Here is a 22,307-nt window from a genome sequence, read left to right as displayed (position 1 = left end):
TTAAAATATCTCTTTAACTTTAGATTTTTCTTTCATAAGATACACTTATGTGATTTTAGTATAGTCATCAATAAATAGAATAAACCACCTTTCTCCCATAATATTTTTTTACATTGGAGAGTCTCCATATATCACTATTAATTGGTGAAAATAGACTTAATATTTATGAGCTTGAGTTTGATAAAAATTACGAGAATGCTTTATAAATTGATATATTTTCAACTGGAAATTCTTAAAATTTATTGAAGATTTTGAAGAAAATATTAATTTTATTTTCTAATATAACTTTTTTTATTACATTTGGGTATATATATAGAATTCTTGTTTACAAATAAGGAAATTAACATTATAGCAAGGATTCTAATTATTACATCATTACGATAGAAATCACATAGGAAAAAATATCTTAATTAATTGGGCAACATAATATTCTAGTTAACACTCCCCCTCAATTTGGTACAAACATATAACCCATACCCAACTTGCAGACCAAGTTATAAAGAGATTTATTGCAAAATCCTTTAGTGAAGACATCTATTACCTGTTTACTTGAAGGCACATGATATAAGCATAAAAAGCCATCAACCACTTTCTCTTTTATAAAGTGTCAGTAACTCTCAATGACCGATCATGTTGAACTGGATTATGAGTAATGCTAATAGTTGCTTTATTGTCACAGAATAAAGATAGGTTTTTTTCCTTTGAACAATTTTAATTATTTCTTTAACTTTTGTAATCATAATAATTCACATATTTCTTGGGCCATTGCTATATATTCTGTTTCAACATTGGAATGACTAACTACACTTTGCTTCTTACTTTTCCATATAACCAATTTGCCTCCTATGAGTGTGCAGTAACCAGTGGTTGACCTTCTATCATCTGGAGATCTAGTCTAATCGGTATCTATAAATGTTTCTATCTTAATGTAATCATTTTTGGAGAAGAACACATATTTTTCTGGTGCAGATTTTAGATATCGTAATATGCGAAAAACGACATGTAAATTACACACGAGAATCATGCATGTACTGACTCACTAGGCTAATAGCATACGCTATATCAGGTTTGGTATGTGAAAGGTAAATGAGTTTTGCAACCAATCTCTGATATCTTTTCAAATCAACTGATGTACCACTACCTGCTTGTAGTTTGTAATTACTTTCAATGGAAGATTTTATCGGCTTGCAATCCATCATACCAGTCTCTTCTAATAAGTTTAAGATGTATTTCTTTTGAGAAATGAAAGTTCCTTTGTTAGATTTGAAAACTTTAATTCCCAATAAATACTGCAATTTTCCTAAATCCTTTATTTCAAACTCTTGAATAAGAAGTTCTTTCAATCGTGCTATCTCCTTTGTATTATCTATACTCACCACCATATCATCTATATAGACGATAAGAAGAGTGATCCTACTCTCATAATGTTTGGTAAAGAGAATATAATCGACATTGCTTTGTTGATATTTAAAAGAGATTATAACTCTTCTAAATCTTTCAAACCATGTTTTGGAGACTGCTTCAATCCATATAAAACTATCTTTAATTTGCAAACCTTCTCTTGTGTTTTTTCATCTTCAAATTTAGGAAAAATTTTCATGTATACTTCTTCCTCTAAGTCTCCATGGAGGAAGGTATTTTTAACATCAAACTGTTGTAAGTCCAAATCAAGGTTAGTTGCGCAATACAATAATATTCTGATTGTATTCATCTTTACGGTAGGTGCAAATGTATCATGATAGTCAGCTCCATAGGTTTGAGTAAACCTTTTACCCACCAATCTTGTTTTATATCTTTCAATCGACCTATATACTTTGTGTTTCACAGTGAGCACTCATTTACAACCAACCATCTTCTTTCCCTGTGGAGGTAAAATAAGTTTTCATGTTTCATTTGTTGGCAAACATTTCATTCTTTCAATCATGGTTTACTTTTATTTGGAATTTCCTAGAGCTGCTCTCCAATCCCGTGGAAAAGACACAGAGAAAACACACAAGATAAAAGCTCTATAAGAGTAAGATAGAGAGTAATAGGAAACAAAGTTAGATATAGGATGTTTAGTACACGTCTTGATTCATTTTTTAAGTATAATGGGTTTATCAAACAAATCACAAGATAAAAGTAACTCACTAGTATTTTCAAGAATTGAAAAAGATACTTGGTCTAATGCTGACTGTAAGATAGTTTTTTCTGTTTTATCTCTCCTTGCATACCTCTTCAAGTTTGGTTTATGCAAATGTTTGACATTTCCTCATTGAATATGATCTTCCGAAGTAGAATTCTTCCATTAAATATGATTGTTAAGGGTTACCAAGTTGGGAATAATCTCTTCTCACTCTTCCCCTGAAGAGGTGTTGGGACTGAAGTTTTCTGACTCTCTAAAGGTAACATTCATATTCACAAAATACTTTTTATACAGTGGATGATAACAATTATAGTCATTTTGAGTAGGGGAATATTTAACAAATACACACTTGAGATTCTAGGTCTTAGTTTACCCACATTTCTAGTATGGATAAAATAAACACATTCAAACACTTTTAAGAGAACAATATAAGACATTTGTCCTTACAAAATCTCTAGATGACTTTTAAAATCAAGAATTGACAAAAATATTATGTTGATAAAATAAACAGTTGAGAGAACTGCATCCCCAGTAACTTTTTGGTGGATTTATAGTGAACATCAGTGATTGAAGTACCTCTAATATATATCCATTTTTTCTTTCAGCGATCTCATTTTGTTCACTAGTGTAAACACGACTTATTTGTTGGATTTTTCCTTAGACTTCAAGTAGGCACAGAACCCACAATCGATATATTATGTACCGTTGTCAGTTTTTAGAATCTTAAGTTGAGCATTTGAATTTTGTACATATCATTTTATGAAATCAATGAAAGTATAAAAACACATTACTTTTTGCTTTCAATAGGTAAATCCATGTTAATTTAGTATAACAGTAAATAAAAGTAACAAACTATCTATGAACAGATAAAGAAGTATTATGAGTAGATCCTTATGCATAAGAGTGAATAGCTATAAAAGAAATAGAACTTCTATTATTACTCAAATGATAGGAATTTCATTTATCTTTAGCAAGTTCACATGCATAACAAAACAAAAAATTTATTGAAGTTTTTTTAAACAAATTGAAATATAATTTTTTAAATACAAAAAAAGAAAGATATTCCAACCGCAGGTGCTATTATAGTATTAACAGATTAACTTTCATATTCCCAATGGTGGCTTGATTCCCAATTAAATTATGACTTCTGTCCAAAATATACAAGTTATCCTGCAGTCTACCGGTATTAATTCTCTTATCTGTTAGAAGATTTTGAAAGATAAAATAATTAGAAAAAAATTCAATCTTATAGTTAAAATCTCTAGTGATGATACTAATTGATAAACAATTGTAAAAAAAATTAGGTACATGTAAAATTAAATTTCGTGTAATAGTCGGAGTACAATTAATGAAATCTGTTCTAAATATAGGAGTGTATGACTCATCTGCTATATGGATATTTTCTCCTTTAATACAAACAATATAGGTTAAGAAATTTTTACGAAAGCCTACAATGTATTTATTAGTTACAGAATTTAGAATCCAAATATCAAAATTGAAAATAGTAGGGAGAAAAAAATACCTAATTTTACTATATTTGGTGCACTAATAGTGGATGAAAAGTTAAGTTGAGATAAAATACGCTTCAGATTTTGAATATTTTCGTTTGAAAAAGCTCCAAATGTTGGTGTGTTAGGTGTTTCACTTGCTAAATTTGTTGAGCTCTTGTAGGTCAACTTTTCTTTTTATCACGACCTCTAGTTGGTCGACCATGCAATTTTTAGTAAGTTTCCTTAGTGTGTCTCGTCTTGTCATAATATTCACAATTTCGTTGGTTTGAATTGATCAGATTGAGCAACTAATTCAGTTTTCTTAACTAGTGCTGTATAAAGCATGACATTTCTTTTATTTTTTTCTTCTTGAACATAAACATAAATTTGTTATAATGAGGGAAGAGTATTCTTATCAGACATCTAGATTCGTATATGATCATATTCGGTTTTTGAATCAGTCAAAAAGTCATAAATTCGCTAATTCTCTATCAGTTTATGAATTTTGATTGCATTTCAAGCACAATCTGTCTGAAAATCTTGATGGTAATCTAATTGCTGGTACAGTCCATTGAGTTCGGAAAAATATTGAGAACTATTCATCTCTTATTATTTTGTGTCATGAATCTTATTTCGAAGTTCATAAATTTAGGCATCATTACCCATTTGAGTATGTGATAGATGCTTCATTTAATATTTTTGCTGTGATGTTGAACAATAGATAGGTTCGGGTAATGTGGAGTTGCATGGAATTGATAAGTCAAGATATTAGTGAAGAGTTTTTAGAATCACATGTGTTATATTTCAAACTAACAACATTTGGTTTTTTCATATCAACAGTAATGTAATCCTGTAATCCTCTAGTTTTAATAAATAATAAAAAAGATATTGATCAAGTAAGATAATTATTTCCATCAAATTATATGGACTGATTTGTAATAAGGAGTTATCGGAATTAGAAACAATAATTTTTTTTACTTCTATCATTTTTAAAGTACTAAAAATAGGGAAAGAATAATACCTAGTAACTAATCACATAAGTAAAGGACAAACTTTCTAACCAGCACCAAAGAAGGAAATATGTTGCAAGTCTGAAGATAGTTACTAGAAACAGAGCGGTCCAGCAAGGAAGCGGTAGCAGATGCGGCGGCAGATGCGGCGGTACTTGGAAAAAGGATTAGAAACGACTGGTTGGAGTGGCTTGCGCACGCAGAAATTGAATCGGCGCTGGATCACAAAACTTGAAGGCGGATGCACACAGAGGAGTTGGATCAGTGTTGGTATTGCGAAACTAGACGCGGATGCGCATGGAGGAGCTAGATCGGCGTGGGTATTGCGTAACCAGATGCGGACGCGTGCGGAGGAGCTGGTTCGGTGCCAGATCTCGAAACTAGAAACAGCTTATGTGCGGAGAAACCTGATCTGTGTCGGATTGCGAAATCTGTTCCGGTCCGGTCAAATTTGCGTGACAGAGGATAATATGCGCCAGATTTGTAAATCCAATCCCCGTGCGCATACTAGAAGGCTGATTCGAGCCAGAGGAAAAGATTTATGGCGGCGTGTGTGACTCATGCGCACGGAAAAGACCACTGGAGTAGGCGCGGGAGCCTGGCGGTGAGGCAAACTGGTGGTGGTGGGAGTAGATCTTTGATAGATAGGTACTAACTCAACCCATTGTACTATTTTAGGGTTTGAAGGAAACTCTGAAATTAGAATCCTAAAATAACTTTATTTGACTTTGATATCATAAAGATTTTGAAGAAAAATATTAACTTTATTTTCTAATACAATTTATGTTGTTATATTTGGGGTATATATAAAATTTTTGTTTACAATGAGAAAATTAATATTATAATAGGGATTCCAATTAATTACATCATTATGGGAAAGATTATACAGAAAAAGGTATCTTAACTAATTGAATAACATAATATTCTAGTTAACATTTATATGGATGAATTTGCATCTTCTTGCCGTTTTTCAGAGGTAAACCTGAGTGGTTGTTCCTAAATACAATTGCTGTTGAGAATATAGAATCTATGATGTGTCTTAGCATTCTAAATCATTCTCTCAGAACTTAGTTCCTGAAATTCAATCAGGTTTGAACCAAATTTTAGCAACACAATTCAGCTTTTAATTGAGTTTACTAACAGTTAATAGGTGCAATTTAATTTTAGGAACAAAAAGTACTGTATCTAATATTATATCTCTGGTTAGAAATACTGAACCCTTTCCAACAACTGGTAGGGTTTATAAGTAGTGGAGATTCTGGAATCACTAGTCATGTGGTCTGAAGCACAAGAATCTACAATGCAAGTGTTGTCCTATTTTTGCCTTAAAGTTATACCAGTTATGAAGTTACTTGAGTGAGCCATTGACCCAGTATCATCCTCTGGGCTGTTTATTTAATGGGGATTGATTAATTTTTGCAAACACTCCATGCTCCTTACTAAATAACATTGTTTCTGTTGGAGTGAGAGTGTTCCCTTGCAGCTACATTCCTTTTGCTTCCCTACCGTTTGGATTCCTTGAAGGTCTCCAATCTGCTGGTTTCCCATGGAGCTTCCAGCAGATTTCCCTTGTATGTCCTAGTCTTTGATAATGATCACACCAAGGTCTTTGTTTCTTCTGTTGTTTCTCTCCTGCCTTATCCGGCTGTTTTGGGCAGCAAGTACAGAACCTTTAGGTGTTTGCGGAGGATTGAAGCTTATAAGCATGACTTTGTTTCTGTTTTCCTCCTTGCATACCTTGAAGAATGCCTTGCAGACACTGGGTATTAATTTCGAGCCCAAAACCCTCCCTTAGACATCAAGTTCTTTGTTGAGTTCGAGCAAGAACTTGTAGAGCCTTCTTCTTTCTACAATATGTATATACCTCAAGCCATCGTCGAGAGAGTTCCATTTATGTTCTTTGAACCTGTTGAGCTGCTGCCAATTGTGGGTCAAGAGGTTGAAGTATTGGGTTACGCTGAGTCCCCTTGCTGCAGGTCATGGAGTGTGCGCTCCACTGCAAACAACTCAGATGAGTTGTCTACTTTGAAGTAAATTTCTTTTGTTACGTCACAAATCTCCTTTGCAGACCAAATGAAAGGAAGTACTCCCTAATTTCGTTTGTCATTAAGTTAATGAGCCGGGAAATCACCATATCTTTTTCAGTTTTCTAAGCTCAATATTTTGGTTCTTTGCTGGTGGAACTGTGGCTCCAGTGAGATAATTGTCCTTCCCCTTTCCACATACAAATATCATCATTAATTGCAATCACGGGAGATAATTCTAGCCATTTAGTTTATGTCCGGTGATGGACACTCCGGGATTGTCCATTCCTCTGTTAGTTACCAAAAAATTTTCAGGGATGGATGTGACTTTCAGATGCTGAGGATTGCTCGCTGGTCACTCCTTATTTTTTCATTTTTGTGATGGTTTACTAACAAGGATGAAGGTGATTTTGAGATGGCTCTGATACCATGTTATTTGATAATTCTATAGCTTGATTTCATAAGGTTACTAGAATTACATGTATAGAGAGTTACAAGAGTTGTGACCCGACAATTTAGGGAAGACTCCTATTCTATTGAATCCCCTAGGAAAGAAAGAGATTTACACTTATTTTATGGGATCCTAGGATCAAATCCAGATGCTCGTTATCAGCTCTTACAATCTAGAAAACAAATATTCTCCTACAATCTAAGAGAAATCTTCTCCGACAATCTAGGAAATAAATCTTCTTAGAGTCAGCTCTATTTATGACTTCTACACAGAATAACAGCACATCTCAAGTCCTATGCAAAATAGCCATAGACATTCCTAAAGAAGCCATGAACTTAAGCCCACAAAGAAGCAAAGATATTTTCTCCTGTTATTTATTAGTAGCATATTGAATTTTCATTTGTAGACACTAATTTAACTGGTTAAATACTGTACTGAATTTCAAAATTAGGAGATTAATTTGAACTAAGCCCCTTCAGTTTCCACTTATCTTCTTTTATAGTTCTCCATGTAAATGTGGAGAATGACAACTAGTCAAGTGACTGTTTCACCTTTTGAATTGGCTGGTCTATTCAAAATTTCATAACAGTTTTCAGTTGTTTTGCTTCAGCCACAAGATTTAGGGGTGTTTACGTTGTCAGGATGAATCAGAGTGCTGTCTTTGAATTGAAGATTTGAGAATCTAGGCAAAAACAGGATATTGTTACTCATGAAATTCTTGAGACAAGTGGCTACGTTGGCCTTTCACGGTTAGTAGTATTTCAAAAATGTACTCAATGATTGGGTTAATGTTGGTTAGTGGAAAGATCACTATAATGGAAAAAATTATGTGATCAACAGGGTTTCTATGAATTGTTCATAAAAATAAATATCACTCTTCTTGAATAACCTTATAGACAGGCCAATGAGCAAAATTGTTGACAGAGGTGTTCAACAAGTCGAACAGACTTGTAACCACATTCTTCTTTGGTGCCCATTTGCTCACCAGTTTTGCCTGTTAGCCTATGGTCGCTAGGATTGATTGGCTCATTGCTGGCACTGTTAGGTGAGTTATGGGCTTGGAAGAGTTTTCTGAGGGAGGAAAAGCACTTAAGACTTGTTTCTCTATTTACTATTTGGACTATATGGAAGGAGATGAATAGAAAGACTTTTGATGGGATTGAAGTTTATTTTGATAGATTTAAGAATTCTTGACTCCAAGCTCTAAGTTTTTTAATAAAGAGCCGACCGTTGTATTCTAGTGAAGATTTTGGGGACTTTATATATATTTTGCTTGATTTATAAATATTTTGTATGCAGACTTGCATCCTCTTGGTGCTTTATAATCTACATTTTCTGTTCTAGAAAAAGTTGTATATTTTCAATAATAATATTATAAGTGTTTCAATTTTCTTGGATGCTTATGAATATTTTTTATAAATATATATATTTTTTTCTGAAAGTTAGATGTTTATGAATATTGTTAATTGTTCTTGTTAAAAAATGAGTTACTTGCCTGTTTACGTATTTACTTAGGGTATGTTTGGGAGAGGGGACGATATGGGAAATTTAGAGACTGAAACGTTTAACCTTGTTTTGGGGACTGGTGAATGATTCATCTCATTCTCCCTCAAAAGGACCAAATTTTTTCTCTTGTAAATTGGAGGAGAGTGGACAGAATGGAAATAAGAGTAAAATTTAATTTGGTTGATTAACTAAATTACCCTCATCCTTTTATTATGTTTACAAAGAAAAAGGTTATTATTTCTTTTACACATAACTAATTTTTTAGCATTTTCTCTTTCACCTCCTATCCACACAAGGTAAACTATTCTGCTCTCATTTCTATTACCATCTTATCCAAACAATAGAAAAGATTTTCTGTTCCTTTCCATTCCATTATTTAAGTCTCTCTCTCCCCCTCCCGGACAAAGCCTTAGTAGATTTTTTATGTGAAATTTTTTTTTCTATAAAATTATAAATTACTCTTTGTTAACTTGTATATTCTCTCTGTATTTGATGTAAATCGACATGTAGAGTCTGAATCAATTGGTTTTCTTTCCTCATTGCTTGGAGCTGGAAGGGAATGTGATGGCTATAACATCCGCATAGTTGGACATTCCTTAGGAGGCGCCATCGCTACTTTGCTGGGACTAAGGGTATGGTCTTTTCACTTTAAACAGTGTGATTAACACAGCCTTTTCTTACTTTTAATAGTGTATGTGCATGTTTGACGGTTGATAATTTGCTTAGACAAAGTATCACTTGTATGGGGGAGTGGTTTTGCATTCACTGAAATCAATATTGTTGGCATGTAAAACATATAGCTTTTTTCTCACAAAATCAATGTAAGATTTTGGAAGAATAAGTTACTTATAAATGGTACTTCACATGGTATTAAGCTAGAAGGAAGAGTTGGCTGCAATCTTTCTATTGAAAGACATAAAACTTTCACCATAATTTATAGTGGGTCTCAGTTTTGTTCACACAGTCGAGTTCTTTACCCAATGGATTGTCCTCATAGAAATAATAAAGTAGGATCATGACTGTGGTTTGCCGAATATCCATGTCTTCTTATTAAGATTACTAGTCGAGGATAACATTCAGGGTTCAAATTCCAACATCCTCTGACGACAAACATATTGGACAATTTTCTATCTGCTCTAGTCTTTGATATAATCATCAACATCAAAGCTTGTCTTCCTCAGACAAATGGGTTGGCTGATCTATCAATTTACTTTCAAGGGAGAGATTTTTTTGTTTTTTTGTTTTTTTTTTAAATTCCTTTCTTTTGGGCGGGAGGGGGGCTGAGGAATAATATCTTGAGCTACCGACCACTTTAGTCACAAAACTATAGCCCTTATTATATGTGAGTCCTAAATCTTTCTTTTCTTTTTTTTCACAATTAGGTTCTCTAACTGTAGTAAATGTTTCAATCCAAATTGAGAGACTAAGATAGTAATCTTCAATCAATAAAATTTTGAGTTGTTTACATCACAATCTTATTTCTCATGGCAAAGGTGTTAAAAATTCATATTTCAAGTAAGAAAAAAGAGCCTTGAAAATCATATGGTTCATGGATTTACGTCATGATCAGTCTCAGAAGAATTCAGACTGTTGAGCCTTGTGTAGGGAAGTGGGTGCTTCATGTGCTGCAAGGTTTTGGCTTTTTTGACTTTTTTTGCCCTTTTTATCAAGTCCTGCTCAGTAATGCAGCATATGAAATTTTCTTTATAGGAAAAATAGCATAATACAAATGTGTGCATGCATGTGGATGAATACACAAGATCCCAGCTTGTCAAATGAGAACCCTATTTATTTGAAGATCAGAGGATTTGGAGGTCTAAAATGACGCAATATGTTGTGGCTATGCCTCTTCCATTCTGTACAAGAGAAAAGCTACAAAGTTGTATTTTAGTTTCTATCACCTGTTCTCCTTTTCTCTCTGTCACTGACTTGACGTTTTTCTATTTCTTCGATGCTCAGCTATACCGCAAATTCCCCAATTTACATGTCTATACATATGGAGCCCTCCCATGTGTGGATTTAGTTGTGGCAGATGCATGTTCTGAATTTGTTACAAGGTAATTGACTCAGTCATGCTGTTGAAGTTTCAGGAAATTACCTTTTTTAAAAAAAAAATAAGATTCTTGTTTTTTCATTGGAATTCTTTTGAGTTCTCTGCAGCATTGTATACGACAATGAATTTTCTGCACGCCTTTCAGTTGGATCAATCCTACGGCTTCGTGCAGCTGCCATCATGGCACTGTCTCAAGATGCCAAAACGGATTCAACCTTGATCTTCAGGCTTGCACGACGATTTCTCTATGTAAGCAATTACCAAAGAAGTGAGGTTGAGGTGAAGGCTCTATCAAATGTTGATTCTGGGATTCGCTCTGAAGGTCTGAAGCAAAACTTCATCAAAAGTTACCATAGAAATGTCTTTGATGCTCATAAAAAAAATGAATGGCATATGAACTTGTATATTTACTATCATGATAATCAAAGACTTACACTCCTTTGGAGGATTGATGTGTTTTGTACTGAAAGATTTCCACTTTTACTGCAGGGAGGAAGGAAGAAAATCAGGAAATTTCCCTCTGGAATAAGGCTGACATGGAAGAAAATGCTTTTGAAGTTGCTAATAATTCCAGTAATCCTTTTCATTCTATGAATGCTGATGAAAATCCATTAGACAATCCTATATCTCAGTTTATGGAAACTGTTCCAAGGTCTGACATTGGGTCTGCATTTAACTCTGCTGAGATGTTTCTACCTGGCCTAGTAATTCATATTGTGCCACAAAAAGTTAATCTGCCACTGTGGAAGGGATGGAGAATTCGAGAAAGCACAGAAAGTTATAAAGCCTTTGTAGCAAACAGAGAATGCTTCAAAGATATTGTTGTATCAGAATCTATGTTTCTGGATCATCTTCCCTGGAGGTATTAAATTTTCTCTTTCTCTCTCTCGTTCTCTCTCTCTCTGTTTTTTTTCTCAGATGGGGGTTGAGTTTTTTAGAGTACTTAAAAGAGTTGTTTCTTATTTAAAAAAAAAGAGTTGTTCCTCAGTTGTAGTTTGTGAAATTTATGAATTAGGGAATATTATGTTCCCTACTGGCGGATATCATTATTGGACAATGAACACTAAAATCAGTTGGCAAACAATTATTTTTCTTAGTTTTTCTGTCATTCCCTATTTTAGATTTAAGGACTTGTTTGAAAGATAGAACCCTATAATCTCTGGAGTAAGAAAGCATTCTTCTTAAAGTAATTCGCTGTATATGCTCTCTTAAATACGGCCATGTCTTTAAATATATAACTCATAGCAGGAGGAAGCAGTTATATTCTGGGAATAAAATCCCATAATGCCTAAATTGCCCTTGTCGTTGCAGTAGTTACTTCCTCTTTATAATACCTCCTAGACTGCACACACGTAAACTACATACTTTTAACATTACTGCTTAATCACTTCATGTGACTATTAGTACAGATTTTTTATTTTTGTTCCTTGTGTATCATACACATTCTCAGAAGGAACTATTTTGTTTCTAATATCATTTCCCCCCTTGAATTGGTATGTGTTCTCAAGTGCAAAGTGAGGATAGCGTAGAGCCGTATGATTCACAAGTTGCCCTGATGCATCTGCTGGAGAAAGACCTTCCTAATGAATAAGGACCTCATACTGTCATTTTTTGTGTGGGATGCCAACTGAGTTAGGAGAAGGATGAGGAATACCTGTTGGATAATGGGAAATGTAGAGGAGACAGCTTGCTGACCATGAAAGCTTTGACGGAGACAATACATGGAAAACCGGGCGTAACTTGGAAATCGACAAGGAGAAGGATGAGGAATACCTATTGGATAATGGTTACTGTAGAGGAGATAGCTTGCTTGCCATGATGCTCGCCATGAAAAGCTTTGACGGAGGAGACATGGAAAACTGGGTGTAACTTGGAAAGTGACAACAATTCCAATTCATAACTAACCTCTCCAACCAATTGGATCACATTTGAGAGGACCATAAAAACGAGTAGACCACTTCTGCACTCATTTATTGCTAATAGGATTTGCTTGTATGGATGAAGCTTCAAGAGGACCAGATCTCCCACATTAAAAGACATTTCCAAATGACAACAGTCATATACTTGTTTTATATGTTGTTGAGGTTGAAGTAATTGAGATTGGAGATTGTAAAATCATATTGCCATTGTCGAGGTCGCAATCAACTGCTTCAAATTTAGATAAGCCCAGACGACAAGAAAGGAGTCAAGAGACTAGTCTACCATCACTTCAAATGGAGTAGCATCTAAGGAGGAAAGATTACCCTATGTTATATGCATCTTCTGCATACGAAATCCATTGCACCCATTGAGAGGAATGGTCCCCTGTAAAACAACAGTGATACAATTCTACAGTCTTATTAACAACTTCAGTTTGACCATCAAATTGAAGATGTTATGCGGAACTAAAAGCAAGCTTGTGCCATAAAGATTGAGGAGTTTTTTCCAAAAAGACTTAAGAAAATAGTGTCCTGATGACTTATAAAGACTCTGGCAATCCATGGAGTTTAAATGCTTCAAGTTTTAATGCACCTACTTCTAATCAAAAGCATAACATCAAATGCTTCAAGTGTTTAGGTACTGAACACTTTGCATCTCAATGTTCTAATAAGATAATCATACTACTCAAAGACAACAATGATATTGATAGTGCAAGTGATAGTGACGATAATGACAACATGCCATCATTGGAAGATGTTGAGTACCTAGCTCAGGAGAAAACTTTTGTTATTAGAAGTGTTGTAGTTTGAGAGGAAAAATTATATTTTGTATTACAATTACAGTTGGTTTATATACAGGAGTGCTAGTCTTTAGAAATGGAATCACATCCCATAATCTGTGGGATATGACACCACAAAAAAAAGAACTAATCAAATCAACCTAGTTCTAGGAAGACTAACTATTATATTCAGACTTTCTTAAATTAATCTATACATGTGTAAAACACATTCTTTCACACTCCCCCTCAAATTGGTGAATAGGTATTCACCATTCCCAGCTTGGATACAAAACTCTCAAACACTGAACTACTTAACCCCTTGGTGAGTATATCAACAAGTTAGCCATGTCTACACATAAGGTGTACAAATTAATCCACTATCCAACTTTTCTTTGATGAAGTGTCTGTCAATCTCGATGTGTTTCGTTCGATCATACTGCACTGGGTTGTGAGCTATGATAATTGCAGATTTGTTATCACAATAAAGTTTCATAGGGCCATCCTACGTAATCTTCAGATCCTCTAGAGTTCACACATTTCCTGAGCCATTGCTCAATATTCTGCCTCAGCACTAGATCGTGCTACCACATTCTGTTTTTTACTCTTCCATGTCACCACATTCACCAAGGAAGGTGTAATAACTTGAAGTTGATCTTCTGTCAACAATTGATCCAGCATAGTCAGCATCTGTGTATGCCTCAAGGACTAACCCTCAATTCCTCTTGAAAAGAATGCCTCTACCTGGTGTTCTTTTGAGATATTGCAAAAGTCTGTATGCCACCTGCTGGTTGACTTCCTCTGGATTGTGCATGAACTGACTGATCACACTCATCGCATACGCTATATTTGGCTCAGTGTGAGAAAGATAAATGAGCTTCCCCACCAACTGTTGATACATCTCTCTATTCACCATAGCATCTTCTTCTGCCTCTCCAAGCTTGAGATTCGGTTCTATTGGAGTACTCACTTGTTTGCATACTGTTTTGCTGGTTTCTTTGAGTAGATCTGTAACATACTTCTATTGAGAGATAAAAATGCCTCGCTTAGAATGAGCCACTTCAATTTCAAGGAAATACTTCAATCTTCCTAATGTCTTGATCTTAAATTCCTTAGCTAAATATTGACTTAGAAGTTTTCTCTCCCTATCATCATCACCGGTCACAATTATGTCATCAACATATACCAATAGGACTGTAATTTTAAATGAGTGTTTATTACATAAAGTGTGATTCTCTTGACTCTGCCTATATCCCATAGCTGTCATTACTCTAGCAAACCTCTCAAACCATGCTCGTGGTGATTGTTTAAGTACATACAAGGACTTTTTTAGTTCACATACTGTACTAGCAGTCAACCCTTTATTATAACCTAGCAGAACTTCCATATAAATTTTCTCTTCCAGTTCTCTATGCAAAAATGCATTTTTAACATCAAACTGCTGCAAATTTTAATCACCATTAGCTGTTATTGACAATAAAACTCTAACAGTGTTTATCTTTACAACTGGAGCAAAAGTTTCTTGATAATTAATCCTATAGGTTTGAGTATAACCTTTAACCACCAATCTAGCCTTGCATATTTCTATTGATCAATCTGCTTTATATTTTATTGTGTAAACCCATTTACACCCTACGAGTTTCTTTCTTTTAGGTAACTTCACTAACTCCTAAGTTTTGTTTTCTCCAATGCCTCCATCTCCACATTCATGGCTTGCTTCCATTTTTCATCGATTAAGGCCTCAGATACATTGGTAGGGATGGAGATGGTGTTTAAGCTGACAAGGAAAGCTCTATGAGATGGTGAAACATGTTTAAAGGACAGGAAATGTGCAAGAGGATATAGAGTTTGGTTTGTACATTCTCTAACTCCTTTCCTGATAGCAATAGGGAGGTCTTGGTCATTATTGTATATCTCATATTCAAATTGAGAAAAAAGATTAGAAATTGCTACCTCATTCTCAAGATTTAGGTTGGAGTCTTGGACTTGCACAGATTCAGGGATAACCTTCTTCCTCCTCGAGAACACTTTGCCTTTGCCAAATCTCACGCTATCAATGGTCGGATTCATATTGTCAGTGGGCTCGGTGGGAGAAACATTTTCAGGAAGCTCGGTAGAAACATCCATGGGACTAGGCTGTCTCACAGGAAGTGGTGAGGATGGCAGATCAAGAGGCAAAAAATTTGTCTTATCCTTGTCTTCCATTACTGAATTCTCTCCCTGAAGATAAGGAACGGTGAAATAGGATTCTTGTTCATGGAATATCACATCAGTTGAGACATAGAACCTTTTTGATGAAGAGTAATAGCACTTATATCTCTTTTGAGTTAAAGAATATCCCACAAATACGCATTTTAATGCCCTTGGATCTAATTTTCCTCGGTTCTGATTATGAACATGAACAAATGCCACACACCTAAATATACAAGGAATAAGACTATTTGTGGTGTGTAGGTTTGGATAGAACTTGGAAAGGACATCCATTGGACTTTTAAATGCTAGGACTCTATAAGGCAAACAATTTATGATATGGGCAGCTATAAGAACCACTTCTCCCCAAAAAGATTTATGCACATTTTTCTGAAACAAGAAGGATCTTGTTGAATCGAGGAGATGACCATTTTTTCGTTCTGCTACTCTATTTTGTTGTGGAGTGCCCACACAAGAAGCTCATGTACTATTCTTGCTTTCTGAAAGTATGTAGTTGGGGCTTGATTGAAATAGTTTTTAGCATTATCTGACCTAAATCTTTTGATATTGACACCAAATTGAGTCTTTATTATAAAATACAAATTTGGAAGAACAACGCTAATATTGGATTTCTGTTTAAGTAAAAAAATCCAGATGACTCGAGTACAATCATCAATAAACGACACAAACCATTTAGCTCTTTTTACATTGGAAATAGTTGAAGGACCCCAAATATTACTGTGAATGAGATCAAAAGGAATAGAACTCCTTTTATTACTAATTGGAAAAAATACACGTTTGTGTTTAGCAAGTTCGCACACTTCACAATGAAAATGTTTAACTTCTAGACCCTTAAATAAAGAAGAAAATAAAAGTTTAATAATCCTAAATGATGGATGTCCAAGTCTGCGATGATGAAGCCAAATTTGTTCTTAATTAGATGAAAAAGAATGTGAGACAGGAAAATGAGATGTCATGCTCTTGGTAGTGTTGGATTGACTTGGTAAAATGAAATGTAAAATGAAGAATTGCTAAATAAAAAAAAATGGTAAATGATTTAATGTTTTGAGATAGTAGAGCCTATCCCGTTCTCTAGCATGTCCAATTGTCCTCCCCAAATCCTTGTCCTAAAATACACAATAACTCTGATTAAAAACTACTTTATAATGCCGATGTTTAATGAGCTTTTGGATAGAAACAAAATTTGTGGTTAACCTAGGGACGTGAAGAACATTTTTTAACAACAGTGATTGGCTTATCTTGACACTACCTATGCCTGCTATAGTAGTTAATGATCCATCGGCTGTGATTATTTTCCTATTACTTTGACACGGGTATATGAGGAAAATATTTTTGAGGAATGGGTCATATGATCGGTAGCTCCTGAGTCAGTAATCTAAGAGTTGGTAAAGGTTATATTTGAGACATTTAATCCAATGGAGAAGGGAAGTTTACCTGGATACGCCAGTGAACAAGTATCTGATGGTTTTTCAAGATTGCCAATAAGTGATCTCACCCTCTCAATTTCTTCTTGGCTGAGATTTCCCATCTCTTGGGATATCCCTTCATGCGGTTGCACTGTTACAATCTTGGCGTGCCCATTGTTCCTTGGTTGCTCTCTTTTTTATCCCCATTCGTGGCTTGGTGGTTTTCCGTGCAATTTCCAACACCGCTCACGAGTATGACATGCCTTCTTGCAGTAGGTACACCATAGAGTGTCTTTGTGGTCATGGTTTTGAGTCTTTGGCTGGCTGGTTCTTCCATTCTCAACCGCTGGCATTTTTTTGCATTTGTGGCTAGTCTTTGTGGTCACGGTTTTGAGTCTTTGGCTGGCTGGTCCTTCCATTCTCAACCACGGACATTTTTTTGCATTAGTGGCTATTTTATTTTTGTTACTAGCAACTAAAGCCGAACTGTCATTTCCCTTTGGTTCAAGCATCAATTCTCTTCTACTTTCTTCTCTTCGGATGAGCGACACCACTTCATTGAAACTTGGAACTTCCTGTTTACCAAGAATCTGAATTCTAACTGAATCAAATTCTTGATTGAGTCCAACCAGAAAATCATAAACTCTATTTTGTTCAATAAACTCCTTCAAAATTGTTGCATCATCGGGACATTTGGTCTTAATTAGCTGATAATGATCAAGTTCTTGCCATAGAGCCTTCATTTGATTGGCATATTCAGTAACAGTCTTATCTCCTTTTTTTACAGCAATCGTCTTAACTTTGACTTCGTAGACTTGGGCAGCATCCTTTGCCTTGGAGTATGTTTCTTGAATTGCATCCCGTATATCCTTGGCAGTGGTTAAGAATGTATGTCGCTAATCTCTAGAGTCATGGAGTTCCATCGCCATGCCATGATCATAGAATCCTCCTCATCCCACGCTTCAAATCGTGGATCTTCCGGTTTTGGCCCTGTCCCTAAGATGTGACTGATTTTTCCTTTCCCTTTCATCACAGTTCGGACAAGTTGGGACCATTTAAGATAGTTTTTTCCTTTCAGCCTATATGCTGCCTGAATATTCTGCAATTCCCCGGCTTGAGGTCTAACAATTTCTGCATCCTCCAACTGTATCATAGCTGTTGTTTCTACCGCCTCCGACATTCTTAATCGAACCAAGCAGTCCCAAGGTAATTAAGGCTGGTTTTGAGTCAGGTATTCTCTTACAAAAGTTTCCTGGCAGCCGTGGTGGTAGGGCAAAAATAGGGGGCAGCTTGCAATTTCGTACAATTCCGTACAGAGTGGCAGGTCAAAACAATTGCAGCGGCGAATCAATGGAACCTTGGTGATGAAGTAGAGTTTTAGAAAACTCCTCAACAATAGAACAGAAAAAAAAGAGAAAAAAAAAGAACCCTGCTATGAAGGCAGAACTCTGCTATGAAGGGTAGGGTTTCAGTTCCTAAAAAAAGAGTCTAAAACTCTAACACCATGTTGTAGTTTGAGAGGAAAAATTATATTTTGTATTATAATTATAATTGGTTTATATACAGGAGCTCTAACCTTTAGAAATGGAATCATATCCCATAATATGTGGGCTATGACACCACAAAAAAATAAACTAATCAAATCAACCTAATTTTAGAGAGACTAGCTATTATATTCAGATTTTCCTAATTTAATCTATACACGTGTAAAGCACATTCTTCCACAAGAAGAATACTGAACGTTCAAGTCAAGCAAGAAGAGAGTAAGCAAAGAGAGAATATCTTCCATACCCGTTACCTTGGGAATTGGAAGGCATGTAGTCTAATCATAAATAGAGGTAGCTATACCAACATTGCTAGTACTACCCTTGTTGATGAACTTGGGTTGACGTGCAGAAAACATCTTAATCTCTACATATTACAGTTGTTGAATGAATATGGAGAGGTAAAGGTGACTAAGCAAGTATTGGTGTCTTTTTCTATTGTGAGATACACTGATGAAGTTCGTCGTGACATTGTACTCATGTATCCTAGTTACATTATATTGGGAACGCCCTAGCAATATAACAAACATGCAGTTCATGATGGCTTTAGGAATCGCTATTCGTTTAGCATGAATTATCAGAATTTTATTCTTGCACCACTATTACCTAAGAAGGTATTTGAAGATCAAGAATTCTTTTGAAGTGAAGTCAGGAGCAGAAGAGGAAGTAGGTGACAAGAAGAGAAAGTGTTATTATAGGGAAAAGAAGGAGCTAAGGAAGGAGAATTTATTATCTAATCTTTCTTTATCAATGGTGTTGTTTTGCATGAGTTTAGGGATATTTTTCCGAATAAAGCAGAGTTAATAAAGCCCTTACATAAGAAGGTTCCAATTAGAGAACGAATTATTTTGAGGAAAGAGTGGATGATATGAACCAAGGTAGGCCAAATCAAACTAGGCCACAAGAAAGCTCAAGATCACTTAAGAGTTAACAGCCTTATGAGGATTCATGGGCATATGAACTTGAAGGCTCATGGTTTCAAGGAAAGACATGACCAATTGATGTCAAAAGATTACGGCCACCTTAAAGAAGAGTAAGATGCCATCCAAGATGGATCTCAAGGCCTCATAAGCATGAGAGGCCATGGTTTTGGCACCATAAAAGATGAATGTTGCGGTATGGGCCATCCAAACTTGGTAAGTTGAGGTTTGGGTTGTCTAAAGGAAGATTAAGGCTAATTGGGCTGTATAAATGGAGATGACAACCTCCTGGACTGTCCAAGACAAGGCCATGATGTTTATGCCATGGACAAAGTTCATATGGTTGCATACAAGGGCTAAACATAACATATGATGGACTTGGAACACATGGAATGACTATCACAAGTTCTTTCAAACTTTTGCTCAAGAGTGGATCATTGAAGGAAAATGTTAGATCAGATTTAAAAGCCTACAAGGGAAGAAAACAAGGCCCATCCAGCCAAAAGAGAGCTAGCTATGCCAAGCCCTATAAGATAGGGTCACATGACCGAGATAATTTCTTTCCCAAGAGTGATTTTCTCCCCTCTTCATTTAATGTCATAAATCGGTTTCATGAATCCTAATTCAAGTAGGATTTGAAGTAATTCACTCAAGGAATCCATCCTCATCCTTTTAAGAGTTTTAATCGGTTTTTTCTCTCCCTAAAATCATATTAAAGGGTGTTGGAATCATATTTGACATGTGAAAGCTCTAAGGGATAAGTTACACCTCAATGCCGATCCTCACGAGGAAAAAGAGTCATTTTCTTCATGAAACATGGGTAAATTTTCTCTTATCTTCGTCACCAACAATTATTAAAATAAAGAGGCAAAAACCAAGCAAACTACTCCAAGATAAAGGCGACCACAATCCTTGAAGAAATAAATAATTATCCGACAGGGAAGAGTCTTAATTTATGTTACTTTACAATTCTCAATTTTATTATTTTCTTTAAGAGTTTTAGATAGAAATTTGAGATTTGTTTTCTAAATTTTAGACTTTGAGTTCTATTATAATTCTCAATACCTATGGTTACAAAAAGGCTTCACTTCTTTGGTTGTAATCAGTTCAAGTTCAATAAACTAAAAGCTTTTTGTTTTGGTTAGCCTTTGGCTATTGTGTGCTCTTTGGGAAGGTTTTTGTTAACTTTCTTATTGAGTAAAGAACTGATTCTACTTATCAAAGTACCTTTTGAGGTGTTTTATCAAATCTTGTATTTTTTCTCAGTTACTTTAACTATTAATCACATGTTGATTATAGGTTAAGTAGGAAGGTTTGTTTAGGGTTTAAGTTTTTGTGCCAAATTGTATATGTGGATTTTTTATTACATTGGTTGATTCTGGATTCCGCTTCAGGTTCTGATTTTAGATTTAAGTTTAAGGATTCATTTGAAAGAGAAACTCTAGATATCTAAAATAAGTACTCTTCTTAACATAATTCTTCATCTATGCTGTCTTTAAAAGACAGCCATGTTTTTTAATACATAACAGGAGGTAGTTAAATTCTGGAAATAAAATTCCAAAAATTGCCTAAACTATCCTGTCATTACAAGATTTATTTCCTATTTATAATCTTCTAACAGCACACACATACACTACATACTTTTAACACTATAACTTAATCTCTTACATAATTATTGCACATAAAAAACGCTTCACATAATAATTACACAGATTTTTTATTTTTATTCCTTCTTGGTACACTTCAAAGGAACTATTTTGTTCCCGATAGGGAACCAGTTATTTTTTTATTTTGACCCAGTTGATCCTTTTTTAGATGTCACCATGCCATGCTAAAGGTATTGGAAGCTCAAAATGCCCCATGTCTATCGGCTGAAACCCAAATGGTGTAAGTCGTGTAAATCAGGGTCTGATGCAAATCCTGGGCTTGAATCTGCTATTCTTGGCGCCTTCAACCGCACCGGTCACCTCTCTAAAATCTTCTGGCGTTGCATCTCAGAGTTCGGAGCTGGAATGTTGATCAAGCAAAATAACAGAAATTTGCCAAAATCTGCCGAGGTACACTTTCAGCACACACTGACAGAATCCTGAACATTAAAGATTCTTGTAGTCTTTTTTATCACAATAGAGATTCTAGTTGCAAAGCTTTTTCCTCATTTACTAATTCAAATAAATGCGATTAGAAAAGAAAGTGTTCAAGAGATATCAAATTAACATAGGAGTAAAAGTTTTGTTCTCTATTGGGAGAAGGTAAGGCTACGTTTTTCATTTTTCAAAAAAGAAAACAAGAACTATTCTCATAGAATTCCTTTGAATGATACATTGTATTCAACTTGCTTAGGATGAGAATTCTATTTGCAAAATTTTAAGTGGAATTGAGACAATACATTTTAAACTCAACAATTTGATGCATTATTTCAATTCCACATGTAATTTGTTATAATTTTCATCATTTTGTAGTAAACAAAGTTTCATGTAATTTATTATGATATTTCAAGAATCCTGGCCATTGATGACCTAGCTTTTGCACTCTATTTCTCCATCAACACCCACCAAAGTCCATTCGACTGAGAAGAAGATGAACTAAATAACAGTCATATCGCCTATTTCATTGGTGCAAGACAGAAACAGGGACGAATTTGCATGGTTGCAATACACAAGGAGAAAAGTTATTCATTAAAGAATAACATGAGTTTATTAAAATTGAATTTCTTTACAACTGGTAGGGCTTAAAATTTTATAATATTCTCAACAGTAATCCTAAAAAACAACCTAATAATAGACTAATTAGTGTAACTCCAAAGTAAATAATCATCACTAAACTAAATATATAAAACTAGAATTAACATATTTAGGAATTTATATATATCACA

General features: G+C 34.9%; 1 protein-coding gene across 1 annotated transcript in view; it reads left to right on the top strand.

The window, feature by feature from the left end:
* Positions 1-21,950, top strand: part of LOC110807706 (lipase class 3 family protein) — a 47,551-nt gene extending 25,601 nt beyond the window's left edge. Inside the window, exons 10-14 of the mRNA XM_088216327.1 lie at positions 9,117-9,238; positions 10,566-10,663; positions 10,767-10,981; positions 11,149-11,521; positions 21,251-21,950. Of these exons, the coding sequence (XP_088072453.1) occupies positions 9,117-9,238; positions 10,566-10,663; positions 10,767-10,981; positions 11,149-11,521; positions 21,251-21,326 (884 nt within the window). The 3' untranslated portion in view covers positions 21,327-21,950. The remainder of the gene's footprint in view (positions 1-9,116; positions 9,239-10,565; positions 10,664-10,766; positions 10,982-11,148; positions 11,522-21,250) is intronic.
* The last annotated feature ends 357 nt before the right edge of the window (positions 21,951-22,307 follow it).

Source organism: Carica papaya, chromosome 3 (genome assembly GCF_054855325.1).
Source record: "Carica papaya isolate Zhongbai chromosome 3, ASM5485532v1, whole genome shotgun sequence".
NCBI classification, from domain to species: Eukaryota; Viridiplantae; Streptophyta; class Magnoliopsida; order Brassicales; family Caricaceae; genus Carica; species Carica papaya.
The sequence above is the reverse complement of the archived record's forward strand: the minus strand, read 5'-3'. Positions and strand labels throughout refer to the sequence as shown.